We start from the raw sequence: 19,202 nt of genomic DNA, 5'->3' as shown, positions 1-19,202 counted from the left end.
TAAAACCCTGGATTTGGGGTTGTACTGGCTCCACACCAAGTGACTCCAACACATACTGCACACGGATCCCGAAAGGCATTGTGGCTCGGGGATGGTTGGAGAAAAGGCATTGTATAGGCAGACGAGCAATAGTTTGGTATGCAGGTGAAGTCAGAGCTGCGAGGAACTTACATGCCCGAGACACCGTGAGGAGCTGCTGTCGTATTGTGATTGGCGGTTCCCCAGCCTCAGCACAGAGATTGGAAATGGGATTGGTCCTATAAGCACCCATGGCCAGCCGAATCCCCTCATGGTGGATAGCATCAATGATCTTCAAATAAAAAGGCCTTGATGATCCGTACACTATGCACATGTAGTCCAGCCGTGAGAGCACGAAAGCCCTTTAAAACGTGAGCAGACATGCCTTGTGGCTAAGGTACATCATGATGATCAGTGCCTTGAGGGTTCTGGCTTTCAGATGTCTCGGGTGTGGCAATCATGACATTTTGGAGTCAAAAATTAGGCCCAAGAACCTCACTGAGTCTCTAAAATGTAGGATGGTGTCTCTCATATGTAAGTCAGACAAATTAAAAATATGACGAGAATGATTCAAATCAACACACACACACACACACACACACACACACACACACACACACAATCTGCAGAAAACTGAAATCCCATATTTGCAGCCAACTCCTCTAACCTGTGCAATGTAAGCTGCATCTGATGTCTTGCTGTTGCAACACTGGAGGAGGAACAGAAAACAGCAAAATCGTCCAAAAATAATGAGCACTGTACAGGACTCCTTACCATAGATGTGATACTGTTTGTGGCTATGGCAAAGGTGGTAACACTTAAAACACTGCCCTGAGAGAGACCATTCTCCTGCTCAAAACGATCTGACAGTGAGTCACCAACTCGGGTCCTAAAACACATCCGAGACAGAAAAGACAGTATGATGACAGGGAAATGGCCACAAAAGCCTCAGTTGTTTGAGAATAAAGTGTCTCCAAGTAGTATCTTGTGCTTTACTGTGGTTTCAGCTCTCTGAGACTGCAGATATGTGTGCAAGTCGCGTTTACACTATGTGAATCCTTTTGTTGTGCCTATTGTGACTCAGCATCTCCACTATATGGTGAGTAGCAACTTTCTTTCTCTGGTATTGTTACTGATATCTAACTATATGCCAATACAGTGATGTTTACATAGGAACGCCTGCTGAATAGCCATCTCTAGCAGAGGTGAGGTTGTCGACAGTGGACTGAAATCTCCAGAATCTACACTGAAAGCAGCTAAGGAGTTGCCTGGTCTCTAACAACCAGACCAGATGACAGTTAACCATTCACTCCAGGGTTTTTCCTACATGTTAATTAAAGCAATACTCCAATAACTACTGGGATATGTTTGGTCCTTTCCTGGTCTGAGGAGAGATATCAAAAGTGCCTCTCTCCACGAGTTAGGAAGTTACCTGTCTGCCATATGAGATTAAAGCATTTGAGGAGGATTTCCTTTGATGCCATTGTCAAATGTTGAAGCATGCAGCACCAGATTTGATCATGGATAGGAGCAGTATCCCAAGTCTCAGATAGAGCTGATTCCCAATCCCACATGGAGAAAGGGTACTTTTAACTCTCAGAATTGTTGGATCTGAAGTCCAATTCCCCCCCCCCCCCCCCCCCTCTACAGTCGCACAGTAGCGATGAAACTCCAGATCCTGGCTGGCATTGGCAGTAGTTTTAGCAAAATACGGGGCCAGCGTCCCCAGGTGTTGTTTGGAGACACCCTCGTTTCAGTACTGCTGCTATTAGTAAACGACTGTGTTTACCAGGAATCCTCCAGATGGTTTCCCACACTTTTGTAGAAGAAATAGAACAGTTCATGAAGTCCGAGAATGCTTGCCATGATCTTTTCTTACTCTCCCTAATGACGCGCTAAGCCTTGGCCCTGGCAACTCAAAAGATCCTGAGGTTTTCTGCTTTTGGCCTACATTTAAAATGTCAAAGAGCCACATGCCTGTCCAGGATTGCTGAACGTGGCACTCATCTGCCCACCAAGGAACATGTTGCCTCCTAAGATGACTGGAAGACATGGGATGGATAAGTCAGTGACATGATGGATCATGCATGTAATGTGGTCTACCCATTTTTGGGCACTGTTGCAATGTTCAAATATGGCCAGCTTGCTGAACAGCATCCAGCTATCCCTGCTGACCATCCAGTTTGGTGGCTTCTCTTCAGGTAGTGCTCCATCCAGTAAGTGAATGCAGAGTGGGAAGTGGCCACTCGACTGAAGGTCATCAATGACATCCCACTGAACACAGACTGCAAGGACTGGAGATCAGAGAGAGAGGTGTCAATGGCCGAGAATGGCCCAGTTGCAGCACAGAAACAAGTGGGAGTTCCAATGTTTAGGATGCACAGCTCTTGGGATGCCATGAGGGTCTCCAAAACCTGACCCTGAGGGAGAGTAGAGGTCGAGCACCATACGGCATGATGAGTATTGAAGTCTCCCAAGAGGAGAAATGGGTGGGTTAGTCATTCCGGATGATCCATGAGACCCTCAGAGTCTACTGCATGAGGAGGAGGTAAATACAGCAAACAATATGTGACCCGCTGACCTGTGTAAATTTCATCTGCAACTGCTTGCAGGTCAGTAGAAATGTGGAGAGCAGAGGAGTGGTGTGCGTTATTTACAAACATAGCAACGTCACCATTGGCCCTTTCCCCAGTCAGGTCATCCTTGTGACAGAGTGTATAGCCCCATAGGACGGAGGCATCAAATGCTATAAAATGTGTTTCCTGCAAACAGATGCACACTGGGTCTTCCTGAGCTAGGAACTTCAGTTCCTCCACATGGGTGTATATACAGGGTGTTTCAAAAATGACCGGTATATTTGAAACGGCAATAAAAACTAAACGAGCAGCGATAGAAATACACCGTTTGTTGCAATATGCTTGGGACAACAGTACATTTTCAGGCAGACAAACTTTCGAAATTACAGTAGTTACAATTTTCAACAACAGATGGCGCTGCGGTCTTGGAAACTCTATAGTACGATATTTTCCACATATCCACCATGCGTAGCAATAATATGGCGTAGTCTCTGAATGAAATTACCCGAAACCTTTGACAATGTGTCTGGCGGAATGGCTTCACATGCAGATGAGATGTACTGCTTCAGCTGTTCAATTGTTTCTGGATTCTGGCGGTACACCTGGTCTTTCAAGTGTCCCCACAGAAAGAAGTCACAGGGGTTCATGTCTGGCGAATAGGGAGGCCAATCCACGCCGCCTCCTGAATGTTTCGGATAGCCCAAAGCAATCACACGATCATCTAAATATTCATTCAGGAAATTAAAGACGTCGGCCGTGCGATGTGGCCGGGCACCATCTTGCATAAACCACGAGGTGTTCGCAGTGTCGTCTAAGGCAGTTTGTACCGCCACAAATTCACGAAGAATGTCCAAATAGCGTGATGCAGTAATCGTTTCGGATCTGAAAAATGGGCCAATGATTCCTTTGGAAGACATGGCGGCCCAGACCAGTACTTTTTGAGGATGCAGGGACGATGGGACTGCAACATGGGGCTTTTCGGTTCCCCATATGCGCCAGTTCTGTTTATTGAAGAAGCCGTCCAGGTAAAAATAAGCTTCGTCAGTAAACCAAATGCTGCCCACATGCATATCGCCGTCATCAATCCTGTGCACTATATCGTTAGCGAATGTCTCTCGTGCAGCAATGGTAGCGGCGCTGAGGGGTTGCCGCGTTTGAATTTTGTATGGATAGAGGTGTAATTTTGTGTGTATGTTTGTGTATGTTTGTGTGTCTGTCGACCTGCCAGCACTTTCATTTGGTAAGTCACATCATCTTTGTTTTTATATCTAAAAACAAAGATGATGTGACTTACCAAATGAAAGTGCTGGCAGGTCGACAGACACACAAACGAACACAAACATACACACAAAATTCAAGCTTTCGCAACAAACTGTTGCCTCATCAGGAAAGAGGGAAGGAGAGGGAAAGACGAAAGGATGTGGGTTTTAAGGGAGAGGGTAAGGAGTCATTCCAATCCCGGGAGCGGAAAGACTTACCTTAGGGGAAAAAAGGACAGGTATACACTCGCACACACACACATGTCCATCCACACATATACAGACACAAGCAGACATATTTAAAGTTTGGGCAGAGATGTCAGTCGAGGCGGAAGTGAAGAGGCAAAGATGATGTTGAATGACAGGTGAGGTATGAGTGGCGGCAACTTGAAATTAGCGGAGGTTGAGGCGTGGTGGGTAACAGGAAGAGAGAATATATTGAAGGGCAAGTTCCCATCTCCGGAGTTCTGATAGGTGGGCGTCAGTGGGAAGTATCCAGATAACCCGGACAGTGTATCACTGTGCCAAGATGTACTGGCAGTGCACCAAGGCATGTTTAGCCACTGGGTGATCCTCATTACCAACAAACACTGTCTGCCTGAGTCCGTTCATGCGAATGGACAGTTTGTTGCTTGTCATTACCACATAGAAGGCTTCACAGTGTAGGCATGTCAGTTGGTAAATCACGTGGGTGCTTTCACACGTGGCTCTGCCTTCGATCGTGTACACCTTGCGGGTTACAGGATTGGAGTAGGTGGTGGTGGGAGGGTGCATGGGACAGGTTTTCCACCGGGGGCGGTTACAAGGGTAGGAGCCGGAGGGTAGGGAAGGTGGTTTGGGAATTTCATAGGGATGAACTAAGAGGTTACGAAGGTTAGGTGGACAGCGGAAAGACACTCTTGGTGGAGTGGGGAGGATTTCATGAAGGATGGATCTCATTTCAGGGCAGGATTTGAGGAAGTCGTATCCCTGCTGGAGAGCCACATTCAGAGTCTGATCCAGTCCCGGAAAGTATCCTGTCACAAGTGGAGCACTTTTGGGGTTCTTCTGTGGGGGATTCTGGGTTTGAGGGGATGAGGAAGTGGCTCTGGTTATTTGCTTTTGTACCAGGTCGGGAGGGTAGTTGCGGGATGCGAAAGCTGTTTTCAGGTTGTTGGTGTAATGGTTCAGGGATTCCGGACTGGAGCAGATTCGTTTGCCACAAAGACCTAGGCTGTAGGGAAGGGACCGTTTGATGTGGAATGGGTGGCAGCTGTCATAATGGAGGTACTGTTGCTTGTTGGTGGGTTTGATGTGGACAGACGTGTGAAGCTGGCCATTGGACAGGTGGAGGTCAACGTCAAGGAAAGTGGCATGGGATTTGGAGTAGGGCCAGGTGAATCTGATTGAACCAAAGGAGTTGAGGTTGGAGAGGAAATTCTGGAGTTGTTCTTCACAGTGAGTCCAGATCATGAAGATGTCATCAATAAATCTGTACCAAACTTTGGGTTGGCAGGCCTGGGTAACCAAGAAGGCTTCCTCTAAGCGACCCATGAATAGGTTGGCGTACGAGGGGGCCATCCTGGTACCCATGGCTGTTCCCTTTAATTGTTGGTATGTCTGGCCTTCAAAAGTGAAGAAGTTGTGGGTCAGGATGAAGCTGGCTAAGGTAATGAGAAAAGAGGTTTTAGGTAGGGTGGCAGGTGATCCGCGTGAAAGGAAGTGCTCCATTGCAGCGAGGCCCTGGATGTGCGGAATATTTGTGTGTAAGGAAGTGGCATCAATGGTTACAAGAATGGTTTCCGGGGGTAACAGACTGGGTAAGGATTCCAGGCGTTCGAGAAAGTGGTTGGTGTCTTTGATGAAGGATGGGAGACTGCATGTAATGGGTTGAAGGTGTTGATCTACGTAGGCAGAGATACGTTCTGTGGGGGCTTGGTAGCCAGCTACAATGGGACGGCCAGGATGATTGGGTTTGTGAATTTTAGGAAGAAGGTAGAAGGTAGGGGTGCGGGGTGTTGGTGGGGTCAGGAGGTTGATGGAGTCAGGTGAAAGCTTTTGTAGGGGGCCTAAGGTTCTGAGGATTCCTTGAAGCTCCGCCTGGACATCAGGAATGGGATTACCTTGGCAAACTTTGTATGTAGTGTTGTCTGAAAGCTGACACAGTCCCTCAGCCACATACTCCCAACGATCAAGTACCACGGTCGTGGAACCCTTGTCCGCCGGAAGAATGACGATGGATTGGTCAGCCTTCAGATCACGGATAGCCTGGGCTTCAGCAGTGGTGATGTTGGGAGTAGCATTAAGGTTTTTTAAGAAGGATTGAGATGCAAGGCTGGAAGTCAGAAATTCCTGGAAAGTTTGGAGAAGGTGATTTTGAGGAAGAGGAGGTGGGTCCCGCTGTGACGGAGGACAAAATTTAGATTACACAAGCACAAATTAAGAGTGCGAGTTTTGTGGTGTCACCGCCAGACACCACACTTGCTGGGTGGTAGCCTTTAAATCGGCCGCGGTCCGTTAGTATACGTCGGACCCGCGTGTCGCCACGGTCAGTGATTGCAGACCGAGTGCTGCCACACGGCAGGTCTAGAGAGACTTCCTAGCACTCGTCCCCAGTTGTACAACCGACTTTGCTAGCGATGGTTCACTGACAAATTACGCTCTCATTTGCCGAGACGATAGTTAGCATAGCCTTCAGCTACGTCATTTGCTACGACCTAGCAAGGTGCCATCATCATTTGCTATTTATCTTGTGTTGCATGTACCGTCAGAGCGATATTCACCAATTATGGATTAAAGTTAAGTATTCCAGAAGCTACGTACCTTTTTTACTAGTCTCATTTCCGTGTCATGTTCCAGACCTCACGCCAGCCTGCGTGAGCTTAGCGCGTGCCTTTCGGCTTCCTCCAAACCCCGTGGATTGGCTCCTGCCAATCCACAACATATGGCGACGAGAATTTTGCGTTCGTATTGATATTCCTGATTTACTTGTGTCATGGCTTCGCCGCAATCTCCAGATGTACTGTCCGAATTTTATCGCTTGCAGAATCAGCAGACGCAGGCCTTACTGGATGCCCTTGGACAGCTCATCCAGGGTCAATGTGCAATGCAAAACGATGCGGCCGCTGCCGCTCCACCGCTACCGCAGCCACAACATGCTGTTGCAGCACCTTTTTGTCCTTTTCATGCGGCACTGAAAAGCTGGACGGAGTGGTCACGCCAATTTGGATTCCATCTCGCCGCCTACAGAATTCAAGGTATTGAGCGGCAGCCTTTTCTCCTTTCTGCCGTAGGCTTCCAGACGTACCGTGTGATAGTGAAATTATTTCCCCGACGCGACGTAGCAACTCTGTCCTACGACGAAATTTTGTCTGCGATGCATGTTTCAAAGAATCAGCCGATGTAGTTGCAAAAAGGTATACGTTCTTTTGTACAAAACGTACGGCTGCTCAGACTAATAAGGAATGGGTTGCAACTTTGCAAGGCCTTACTAGGGATTGTGCTTTTGAGTGTGAATGTGGACTCCCTTATTCAGATACTATGGTACGTGATGCAATTGCACAGAACGTTTCTGATGTTCGTATAAGGGAACAGATTTTGAAACTAGTCAGTCCCTCCCTTCAACAAGTAATGGACATATTGGATCGACAGGACACACTTGACTTTGCTCAGGAATCATTTGAAACTTCGCCAGCCGTGTGTCACGTTAACTGGCCAGCCGGGCGAGCTGCACGCAACAGTAAACAGCCCTCGCGCCCGTCCGCACAGCTGCCGCCAAGCTCTCCGCCACGTGTCCCGCGCAAGCAAGCAAATGCTGTGATAAAATCATGCCCGCGGTGTGCTACTAGATAATCGCGTGAGAATTGCCTGTCACGCCAAGCTATTTGCTTCTTCTGTAATAAACGAGGACATGTTCAGAGTGTTTGCCAAAAAAAGCTCAGATTGGACACTCACAACCATTCCAGGCCCTTTTCTTCACGCCGGAATCGAAATCAAACCAAGAATACTCAGGCTCGTGAACCTTCGCCCATGGAAATTCATGTAGTTCATTCCACTCCGCCCAGTGCCACTCTCTCTAACAGTGACTGTGTTCGTCCCACAAATAGTGTGCGTCAACATCACCGGAAATCCCGTCAAGTCGCAAGTGATTCTGTACCAGTGTCAGTTCACGCTGCACGAGACAGTCGCTCTTGTTGTCAGCAGGACAATAAACTTTTTGTCGACTTGGACATTCACGGCAAAGTGATACCATTCCAGCTCGATACCGGAGCTGCAGTTTCACTGATCAATCACGACACGTACAAACAGCTGGGCACACCTCCGTTGTGTGCCGCAAATGTTAAGCTCAGTAGTTATTCAGGACAAGCAATCCCTGTGTTAGGACAGTGCAGCCTTCTTGCAACATACAAGGGACAAACAAAACTTGTGTCATTTTACGTACTTCGTTCTTCTTCTACAGTGAACTTGTTTGGTTTAGATTTATTTCAGTTGTTTAACTTGTCTATAGTCAATCAGGTCCTATCAGTGAACCAGACTGTGCCTTCAGACAGTGTTTCTCGTCTATGTGAAGAATTTGCAGCCATTTTTGCACCGGGCCTTGGTTGCGCTACGAACTATAAAGCACATTTGGAACTGAAAGTCAACGCGCAACGAAATTTTTCAGAGTGCGCAATGTTCCCCACGCATTGCGTGATGAGGTCGCAAGAACATTACACGATTTGGAATCACAAGGTGTGATTGAACGTGTGCAGGCTTCTCTGGCTATCGCCCTTAGTAATTTTGCCAAAACCTTCCGGAAAATTGAGACTTTGTGTGGACTTCAAGGCAACAGTGAATCCACAACTAGTGATTGCAACTTTTCCTTTACCCCGCCCGGAAAATCTTTTTGACAAACTGTGCCCGGGTAAAAATTTTTCGAAGTTGGACCTAGCAGATGCGTGCTTGCAAATACCGGTGGACGATGAATCCCATCGTGTTTTGGTGGTTAACACGCATCTTGGTTTGTATCGATTCAAACGACTGCCATTCGGGTGTGCATCCGCCCCTGCATTGTTTCAGCAATATCTGCAAACTGTTTGTGCGTCGGTCCCTACTGCAGCAACCTATCTGGACGATATTGTGATCTCCGGAAAGACGGAAGAAGAACATTTAGCCAATCTCAGAACATTATTTCAGGTCTTGCGACAAAATGGTCTTCGCTTGCGGAAGGACAAATGTGTGTTTTTTGCTCGTGACTTACCCTATCTGGGACATGTAATCAATGCCGAAGGCATACATCGCAGTCCAGAGCACCTACGTGCCATACAAGACTTGCCTTCGCCGCAGAATTTGATGCAGCTACAGAGTGTGCTGGGAAAAATCAATTATTATCATCGCTTTGTGCGCCACGTCTCTTCCATTTCAGCTCCGCTTCATCGCTTATGCCGTAAAGGTGTTCCGTTCGTCTGGGCGATGGAATGCGAACGCGCCTTTCGCCAGTTGAAATCAGCGTTGCTTTCCAATACTTGCCTTACGCCATTCGATCCCCAGAAACCCCTTTTGTTGATGGTAGATGCATCGGATTTCGGGATCGGTGCTGTGCTTGCGCACAAAGATGGAGCGCATAATCGCCCTATTGCCTTTGCGTCCAAATTCCTCTCGTCTGTGCAAAGAAATTATTCACAGATCGAGAAAGAAGCTTTGGCTCTCGTATTTGGTGTTACTAAGTTTCATGATTTCTTGTATGGTCGTCACTTTACCATCATCACAGACCACAAACCTTTGACATCACTTTTTCATCCGAACAAGCCTGTACCTCCACATACAGCGCAGAAATTCATTCGCTGGTCTCTTTTCCTCTCGCAGTACCGCTACGATATCTTGTATCGGTCCACTGCTAAGCACGGAAACGCCGATGCGTTGTCCCGTTTGCCTGTTGCTGAGGATGGAGCATTCGATTCTTCCGAACTTGCTTGCATGTTCACTGATGCGGAAACCGATGACGTGGTCGAATCGTTTCCAATTGATTTTCGTCGTATAGCTACAGCAACAGCTGCTGACCCTGTCCTTGCTACCGTTTTGCGTTTTGTTGCTACGCAATGGCCCTTGTCAAAATCACGGATCGAGGATCCGTTGGTTCGCCGATTTCTTGCTCACAAGGAGAGTCTTTTTGTTCGACGTGGTGTTTTGCTGTTGCGTTCTGATAATGATCAGTCCAGGGTCGTGGTCCCACGTTCGTTACAGTTCTCTGTCTTACGGCTTCTCCACCAAGGACATTGGGGTATAGTGAGAATGAAACAACTTGCTCGTCAGCACTGTACTTGGTTCGGAATCGATGCTGCGATTACGAATATGTGCTCTTCTTGCATGGCGTGTGCCGAACAACAATCCGCACCACCGTGGAAATTCTTTGCATGGCCGAAAGCCACTTGCCCTTGCAACGCTTACACATCGATTTTGCTGGTCCCTTCTGGAGTGCTCGATGGTTGGTTCTGGTAGATTCATTCAGTAATTTTCCTTTTGTTGTCAGGATGTCTTCCACGACGTCATCTGCCACCATCCAAGCGTTATCTGCTATCTTTTGCATAGAAGGTCTTCCACAGACCATTGTTTCCAACAATGGCCCACAATTCATTTCCGCAGAATTTCAGTCACTCTGCAAGGCCAATGGTATTCAACATCTGACGTCCGCGCCGTTTTCGCCGCAGTCAAACGGTGCCACTGAACGTTTGGTCAGGACTTTCAAGTCACAGATGTTGAAGTTGAAAGAGTCTCATTCTCGGGAGGACGCGTTATTGCTCTTTTTGTCTTCGTATCGCTCTCAGCCCCGAGATGGTCGCTCACCGGCTGAGGTGCTCCACGGTCGTCCTCATCGAACCTTGATGTCTTTGCTACATCCGCCGCATCAGGTTCCTGTGCAGCGGCAGACACCTGCTTTTGTTCCAGGCGACGTTGTCTCCTATCGTAACTATCGAGGTTCACGGCGTTGGCTCGCAGGGCGCATTCTTCGCTGCCTCGGCCGCGCTATGTATCTGGTTTTGGGGGCCTCTGGTGAGGTGCGCCAGCATCTCAATCAGCTGCGCCTCTGTCGTCGCACGGGTTCTGCCGCTCCCCGTCTGCTTTCAGCGACGGTGCCATCCGGTCAGCGCCCTGGGGACCCATCTACTGGCTCGCCGCATCCCCAGGTGTTACCGACACTGCCTTCCATTTTGCCCCATGGCGACGCGCCGCCGCCTGTTCTCCCGCCGGCGACGCCCGCAGTGGACGCGTCGCTGCATCCGCCAGGCGCCTCCCTGGGTCACGCGCCGCCGATTGCTTCCCGTGACCAGCTGTCCTCCGACATGGAACTCTTGCCCGCTCCGGACCACATGGCGTCTTTGCCCGTCGGGTGCCCCGCCCCGATGGAGGTCGACTCTTCGGCCCCTCCTGTCTCTCTACGGGCGCATACACCGCATGTTGGCATGCACCCTGGACTAGGTTTTCAGGCATTTCCTAGCTCCCCTCGGACCGAATGGCAGGGTGCGTGTGGCACAGCCTCGCCTGTTGTTAGGCTCCCCACCTCGTCGCACACGTCAACATGGGGTCCTCCCCACGGCAGGCGGAAGCCTTATAACACAACCGTACGCCGATTTGCGGGGGAGGAATGTGTTGTCACCGCCAGACACCACACTTGCTAGGTGGTAGCCTTTAAATCGGCCGCGATCCGTTAGTATACGTCGGACCCGCGTGTCGCCACTGTCAGTGATTGCAGACCAAGTGCCACCACACGGCAGGTCTAGAGAGACTTCCTAGCACTCGTCCCCAGTTGTACAGCCGAGTTTGCTAGCAATGGTTAACTGACAAATTACGCTCTCATTTGCCGAGACGATAGTTAGCATAGCCTTCAGCTACGTCATTTGCTACGACCTAGCAAGACGCCATTATCATTTGCTATTTATCTTGTGATGCATGTACCGTCAGAGCGATGTTCACCAATTATGGATTAAAGTTAAGTATTCCAGAAGCTACGTACCTTTTTTACTAGTCTCATTTCCGTGTCATGTTCCAGACCTCACGCCAGCCTGCGTGAGCTTAACGCGTGCCTTTCGGCTTCCTCCAAACCCCGTGGATTGGCTCCTGCCAATCCACAACAGTTTTGTTACCATATTTTAGCTTACCTGTGACTGCAGCTCAGCTTGGTACGTACTAAATTTTACTACTGTTAATTGTTCAGAATCATTTAATTAAAGATCAAAGTTAAATCTCTTATTTCTAAATTGTGTAGATTCAAGTAGCTTTTGAGATGATTGTTGAGGTAGCCCAAGACTAACCTTATTTTACTTAGTTTCATAGTGCTTCAGAAGCAAAGTTCACTATTAATTTCAGTCACTAAATTAACTTTCAATTTTCCGGTTTTATTAATTCTTTTGCCAATTAAGTCAGAGTGTAGTGAAGTTTATTACTTCTGACAAACATTCAGTTTTCACACAAAACTTGTCAACCTTCAGTTGCCACAGTTTTAGTGCTAATTATATGTGCATTAACCTTTCTTTTTCAGTTATTATAGTAGTTGTCCATAGGACTGGCGACTGTAATTTTCCCCAAATCTCAAATATCTAATTAATGCCAGTTGATTGTTAATGTAACGACTGCACATTTACTTTCTTCATTAACTTTACCCTTTTTCAAAATTAATTTCCACCAATTTCATTTGCATTTTTCCTTTCATTTAGATGTAACCCTTTCCTCCCTCTTTATCGACAGATTAACTTCGGTGACAATTGCTTTTCCCAAATTTCCATTAGGTACACGTGGTTTAATTTTTCACTGTCATTAAGGTCGATAAGTGAGGGGGAGGTTACACAGCCAACTCCTTCATGGGCGGCCTTCCCACATTTGCCACAAGTGGCTTCTCCCTTACATCTGAAAATAGTGTGCCCAAAGTGCTGACACTTAAAACAGTGCATCAGGTTCGAGAAATAAGGCCGTACTCTAAGACATAGGAAGCCAGCCTTAACGTGCCCTGGAAGTTTCATGCTGCTGAACGTCTGTATAAATGAGTCCGATTTCACTAGACTGCCATCCACTCTTTTCGTAATGTTCTGCGCATCAATAATGCCTTACCGGAACCATTCAGCTTTCAGTTCTTCTGAGAGAATGTCAACCAGGTTTCTGCAAGACACAACATCTTTGCTGTAGTTCAAGGTGGTGTACAGTTCAGTTTCAATTGTATACTCCCTGAGGCATTGAACTTATTGAAGATTCTTTACTTGTTGGTAATTTGACGTTTTGACCAACAGAGTCCTGTTTCGCAATCACTTGATAGAGTTTGACGTTCCACCCTCCGATCCTTTTTGTACTTAAAATGGTGGAAGTTTTTGAAAACTGCCCTTTTTTCTTTTAACTATTAGAAACATATTCTGAGGAACAGCATGTGTTCTGTTACAAATGACAGAGTCAGGAGGACTCTTATTTGATTGGGTGTTGTTACCTATTGTTACCTACCAGCGGCCCATCCATTCCGCTGGGAGATGAAAGAGAAGACTTCGAATGATCCATCTTGGTCCCATGAGCAACCAGGGATCTAAAAGTCCACCTACTCAGAGCCCCACGTGCTTAGGTAAGCCTTATACAACTGAGGCGTGGCAGGTTCCACAGAGGTTGCCCGCTAATAACTGTTCCAACTCAACAGTGCACAGCACACCTTGATATCAAGGGTTTTATTTTTTATTTTTATAGAGGTTTTTACCACCCTCGTGATCTGGCCAGTCATGCCAAGATCCTCATTCCCGTTCCACTGTTGCACCATACAGTGGTGGTCGCTGAAGCGAGCCTAGAGCTTACGGTACCATGGGACTGGCGGTACTTACCAGTTCCCCGCCCAGTAACCACGGGGTTGCCAAGCCCATACTCAGCAAACGAATGCTGAGCCCCTGAGGGTGATATTTTTGTTTTGTAGTTTAGGGAAGAGGCAAGCAAATTTTCGTTTTACACTTTAGAGATGATGATAACTTCAGAATGAATGGTGAACAGTTGTGAATGTTTGCAAAAAAAAAAAAAAAAAAAAAAAAATACTCAGGACACACTTGCTACTAGTCAATATTCATTACATATTCTAACTTTCTTTTAACTGGTACTGCATTGGTACTTCAGCCTTTAAAGTGGGAGCAGGATTTGAGTCCAGTTCGTAAAGTTTTTTTTGTTTCTGGGAGAGTTGGGGTGGGGTGTAGGAGGAGGGTGGGAGAGGCATCTGTCCCTTCTGCCTCTCACAGAGTACACCCTCAATCTTGTGCCCACAGCCCAAGGAATAGGGAAGGCAAGCTTTACAGTCAACCAGTAAACCACCATGCCAATTCTTTCAAACGTTTTTCCTGTTTTTTGTTTTGTGTGTGTGTGTGTGTGTGTGTGTGTGTGTGTGTGTGTGTGTGTGTGTGTGTGTGTGTGTCAGCAAGAAAAAGTTTCATAAATGCTTCAAATTTTGTGCAAAGGGTTTTTGGAAGTCACTAAGTGCACTCATTCTCAAATACTGGATGAATGTAATCTGGGTAATTTGCATGCCACAAGTTACACAGACTCAAAACAGATACACAGTTTCTTGCTTTAATACTTGACTTACTGTGTTAAATCTTTAAAGTAAAATTAAAGCTCTTAATGAGTAGATTATGACAGCATTTAAATTCAGCAATATTGTATGAAATACTAAAAAACCAAATTTTTGTTGCCTCTGCAAGACATTACACAGGCAACCTGCAACTGGGCCTCAGGTTAGCCATTTAGCAGTATACATTAAACTTTGCCTTCAGAAATTAGAAACAACACACAAAGGTAGCATATACATCAGAAGGAACAGCACAAAATGGGAATGTATTCCTCAGTGGCTACTTACTTCACAGAAGCAGTTCTGCTGACAATGGTGCTGTACGGATGGAAGGGCGACTTCGCAAGTGCCTGCACGAGGTTCGGTCGGTACATCGGGTCAACCATCCACAGGGAACCTTTACCCAAATTCTGCTGAAAGCCAGAAGCACACTGTCAAAGAAATCTCAGTACACTCACCGATGGTGGAAACAATCCATATCACTGTTCCCCAGCTACCAAAACGAATACCAATAGTTATTTTTTATTCAGAGTAAATAAATAACTAGTATAATTAATAGCTGGAAACTTTTCTGTTCTAGATAATTTTAATTCTCACTGAACACCTGTTAAATAGTGGATAAAAAGAGTTGAAAAAAACAAATTCTTATGACAAGCAAGGCATACACAATGGAAACAGAGCAAGAAGTAACTGCCCTTTTAGTCACAGACAGGCTAACCGAGCCTGGACAACCGACGTGTCATCCTCAGCTGATGGTGTCACGGAGATGCAGGGGCCTGGGGTCATGCACTGCTCTCCCGACTGTAGTCAGGTCAGCAGACCTGGAGCCGGTACTTCTCAATTGAGTAGCTCCTCCACTGGCATCACGGGGCTAAGTGCATGCTGCAATAGTCCTCCCACAAAGGGAAAATCCCCAGCAGTACTGGAAATCGAACCCAGGTCCCTAGCATGGCAGTCAGCCATGTTCCCTACTCAGCTGTGGAGGCAGACTGAACACGATAACAGCACAGTAAATTAAAAATCCAGCTCTGCTATAACGTCCTTTACCAATAATGCTACCAGTTTTGGAAGATTATTTACCTTTTTTTAGTCATTTCGGTGTGGACAAAACAAATACATGCCGAAGATAAAGAAACCAACTCTACATACCGCACTGTTGGCTGACACTCTTGACGCTAAGCTTCATGGTTATTGGGCTGTATTGGGGGAGGGGGATTAACGGAGAATGTACTTTATACTCAGAATTTTGGAGCACATTCTCAGGTTTGCAGAAATAAAGTGAGACAGAGAATACACTTTGGCTGAGAATGTTCTCAGGTTGAGTAAATTGGTGGAGGGAAGTTACTCAGTGTGAATGGTCTCTAATTTCATATACACAAATCTAGATAAGTTTTTCACAAGTGGAAAACATTCTCAGTTTTTTTTAAATGAGCTCTGTAGCATAGCTGGGCAAGTTCTGTTGAAGCTAAGTTTTATCGAAGTTTTTTAAATAAAATGGTAGATTTGAAGTTACTTGAAAGAAAAAGAGAGAGAGAGAGAGAGAGAGAGAGAGAGAGAGAGAGGTGATGTAACCTGAAGAAATGCTGATGAGAAAAACTGTAGAAGTTTATACAGTTTAATAATAATAATAACAACAACAACAAAAATAAGTAGGTGGATAGGTAAAATGAATAAACAGTTTATCACACAGCTAGTATTGCGTTTTTGGTAAAGAAACCACATGGTCAACTGCTGAAGTACTTGATGCATGAGTAGAACGTTATGCATCATTTTTAACCTAAACTTTCTTGTGTTAGGAAACCCTAATACATTTCCAGTTTGGCGTAGACTTTGTTCACATAATGTGTTCTCCTAACTTTTTTGGTAATAAAGTTTCCACATACACAGAAAATTCGGAAGCATAATCAGAAAACGCATTTTCACCAACTGTCTGTTGTCGCATGTACAACCAAAATAGAAATGTAGTGTGACTGTTTCAGAACACACTGATGCTGGTTCCATACTTTAACACTGAGTAGTTCCATTGTTTGAGCAAGATGAATGAAAAGTACAATTACGCAAGTGTTCTGTGCTGCAGATGATGGACGAAGCAAACTGAGAAAATTCTCAAGAAGGAGAGCTTGTGAGAAAGAACTCTCCCGTCAGATAAGGTCCTCTGAATTTTTTATTTGCATCAAATTGAGAACTTTCTCAGAGAACAGTCTTTTGCTCTGAGAATCTTCTCCAGAGAATGATCTCTTTTTTTTTTTTTTTTTTTTATTGATACATACAACCCATTATGTAACACTGACATGCTACATCTGACTTGCAGCAGCTTAGAAAGTAATAGCTTGTGTTACAATCCACATAAAATTGAAGGTTGGTGGCTTATCCTTTGCCATGAGTTCGTAATTGTCCACATTAAAATGGCTGAACATGATTAATCATCCTAAACAGGTGCCTTCATTAATAAAGCTGCAATTGATAACTGCCATGGGCAAGTCACAAGCGGACAATCTTAGAAAGATAGGAATCTCTAGAAGGGATACGACCAAATTTTCTGACCTCGACAAGTCTTATCAGTTCTGGAAGGCAGAGGGACAAGCAGAAGTCTTTCTGCACATGCCAGTGGTATTTTCCGCCCAGATGAGGTTGTCATCCAAAGTTACATCCAAGTTCTTCACCTTTTTTTGATACAGTATTGGAATACCCAGGAGGAAAATGTTCACATAATTAAGAACAAATTAATTTCCTATTTTATAATGAAATACTGAAATTATTTCAGTTTTCTTTGCATTTGGATTTTAGTTCCAGGTTTAATACCAAAGACATATCACCATTTGTCTAGACAATGATGGCATTGATATCTTTACATCTGAGACTGCAGTAGAGCCAGAAGTCATTAACACAGAAACAATATTTACAGGAGGATAGAACTGACGTCATTGACATACAAGGAGAGTGACAGTGGGACAGGAACTAACTCCTGCAGAACTCCTGAGAGAACTTGCTTCCTGGATGACTTTTCCATTTTCACAGAGAAGGTACTGTAGCCTGTTTCTAAGGCAGCACTCTAGCTCCTCCTGTGTACTTTCTGAAAATTACAGCTGTCGCATTTTAAGAATCATTCTGCTATTTCTCCAGAAACTTTAACATTGCAGCGCGTCAGCAATCGTTGGTTAGTATATTAAAAAACTAGAAACCTGCCTCGATTGTGAAAAAAGCACCTAGTGTTAACCTAGGTGATTTTTTCGCAATCGAGGCGGGTTTCTAGTTTTTTAATACTTCAATATTTCTCCAGAATACTTTCTTTTTGGGGGGTGGAGGGGGGGGGGGTGGAGGGGGAGGGCAGGGGTGTTTGGGGGGTGATGAAAAACTGATCATCACTGGGCCAGGTAACAATCCTGATTTCTCATTATATGATCAATATTTTCTAAATTACATATATTTTGACAAGTTATAATAGCCACAATAACACTTGAATGGACATCACATGCTGAAATAATTTCAAATATACTTACAGGGTGTGTCACTTGATTATTAATGTTCATAAAATACATAAAATAAACCAGATTGACATGAGAAATTATAATTCCAGGAAAACAAAGTTTAATGCTGCAAGACCCACAGAGTATTGTCACTTGGTGCAGCAACTGACAGTTGATCGTTAATGCAGACACATGTAACATACTGAATGTGAACGGACAGAAAGAGTCATTACTGTTTGCATTGTTGGTGATTATAATAGGGAACAGTCTGAAGTGTGACATTTCTAGGTCCTGGAGATACTTGTGTGTATTGATTTAAGGCGAAATCACAGCTCGAAGCTAATTTAAGGAAGGCAGCTGTCCATCAGCTTTATTAGAATACTATGCAAAAGTAATTCATACACAAATAACATAGCTTATCTGAGAGAGGCACTGTGCATCATGGAGAGGTTTTTTTGTTCAACACTGAGAATGTATATTCTAAGAAGAGTCAAAAGACGCTACTTCCTCCTATCTGCATCTCACAATATTATCACGACTATAAAAATCTAAGTTCAAGTCGATATAGAGGCTCACCAACAGTCAATCTTCCTGTGCACAGTTCATAAACTGAACATGAGAAATGGATGTGAAGTGAAACCAGTACATGCTACACCTTCTACCTCACACTGTTAAGGTGACTTGCAGGGTATGAACAAATGTGTCGGGTGTTCCTTAGACTCTGGTTTAAAAATATGCCCTTTTTGCTGATTATCTACAGTGAATAGTAATGGCTGAAGGCTTGAGGCATAAAGAATGGCAGGTTTTAAAGTTATATTTATCCCTTCATAGAGGCCAAGTGATTAAAAGCATACAACTCTCATGTGCCTGAAACTCTTTGACAAAGAAAAAACAGTAACACAAAATCACGTCACTTTGAGCTTCAAAGGAGAACAGTAACACCTATATTTAAGTACACCGTAGAATTCAACCTCAGCCAAGTTTCTGAAGCACAATCTGGAAATGGGTGTGATGCAAAAACCAATTATCTGTTTAAACAAATTAAAATGTGACAAGGAATGTCAATTCTACGATTTAAAAAAAAAAAGAGGAACACTTTATACTCTGGGCAACCACAGCTGTCTGTGACGACCAGTTTCACAGCTCATAGCTGCGTCTTCACGTACACATCTGAGTAGAAAAAAAAAAACGGGAAAAATATAGCAAGCAGTATTATCTTTACCCAAAGTTACAAAATAATGTAGTAAATAACAATAACAGTACTCACAATCAATTCCTATAAAATCCAGACTGGGATGCAATGGACAGCCTATCATTCTTAGTCAAATAAAAATAAAAATTTCATCGA

General features: G+C 45.1%; 1 protein-coding gene across 1 annotated transcript in view; it reads right to left on the bottom strand.

The window, feature by feature from the left end:
* LOC126210483 (mucin-12) overlaps positions 1 to 19,202 on the bottom strand; it is a 388,877-nt gene that overhangs the window by 24,206 nt on the left and 345,469 nt on the right. Inside the window, exon 6 of the mRNA XM_049939717.1 lies at positions 14,676 to 14,797. Within this exon, the coding sequence (XP_049795674.1) occupies positions 14,676 to 14,797 (122 nt within the window). The remainder of the gene's footprint in view (positions 1 to 14,675; positions 14,798 to 19,202) is intronic.

Source organism: Schistocerca nitens, chromosome 10, assembly GCF_023898315.1.
Source record: "Schistocerca nitens isolate TAMUIC-IGC-003100 chromosome 10, iqSchNite1.1, whole genome shotgun sequence".
Taxonomy (NCBI): domain Eukaryota; kingdom Metazoa; phylum Arthropoda; class Insecta; order Orthoptera; family Acrididae; genus Schistocerca; species Schistocerca nitens.
The sequence above is the reverse complement of the archived record's forward strand: the minus strand, read 5'-3'. Positions and strand labels throughout refer to the sequence as shown.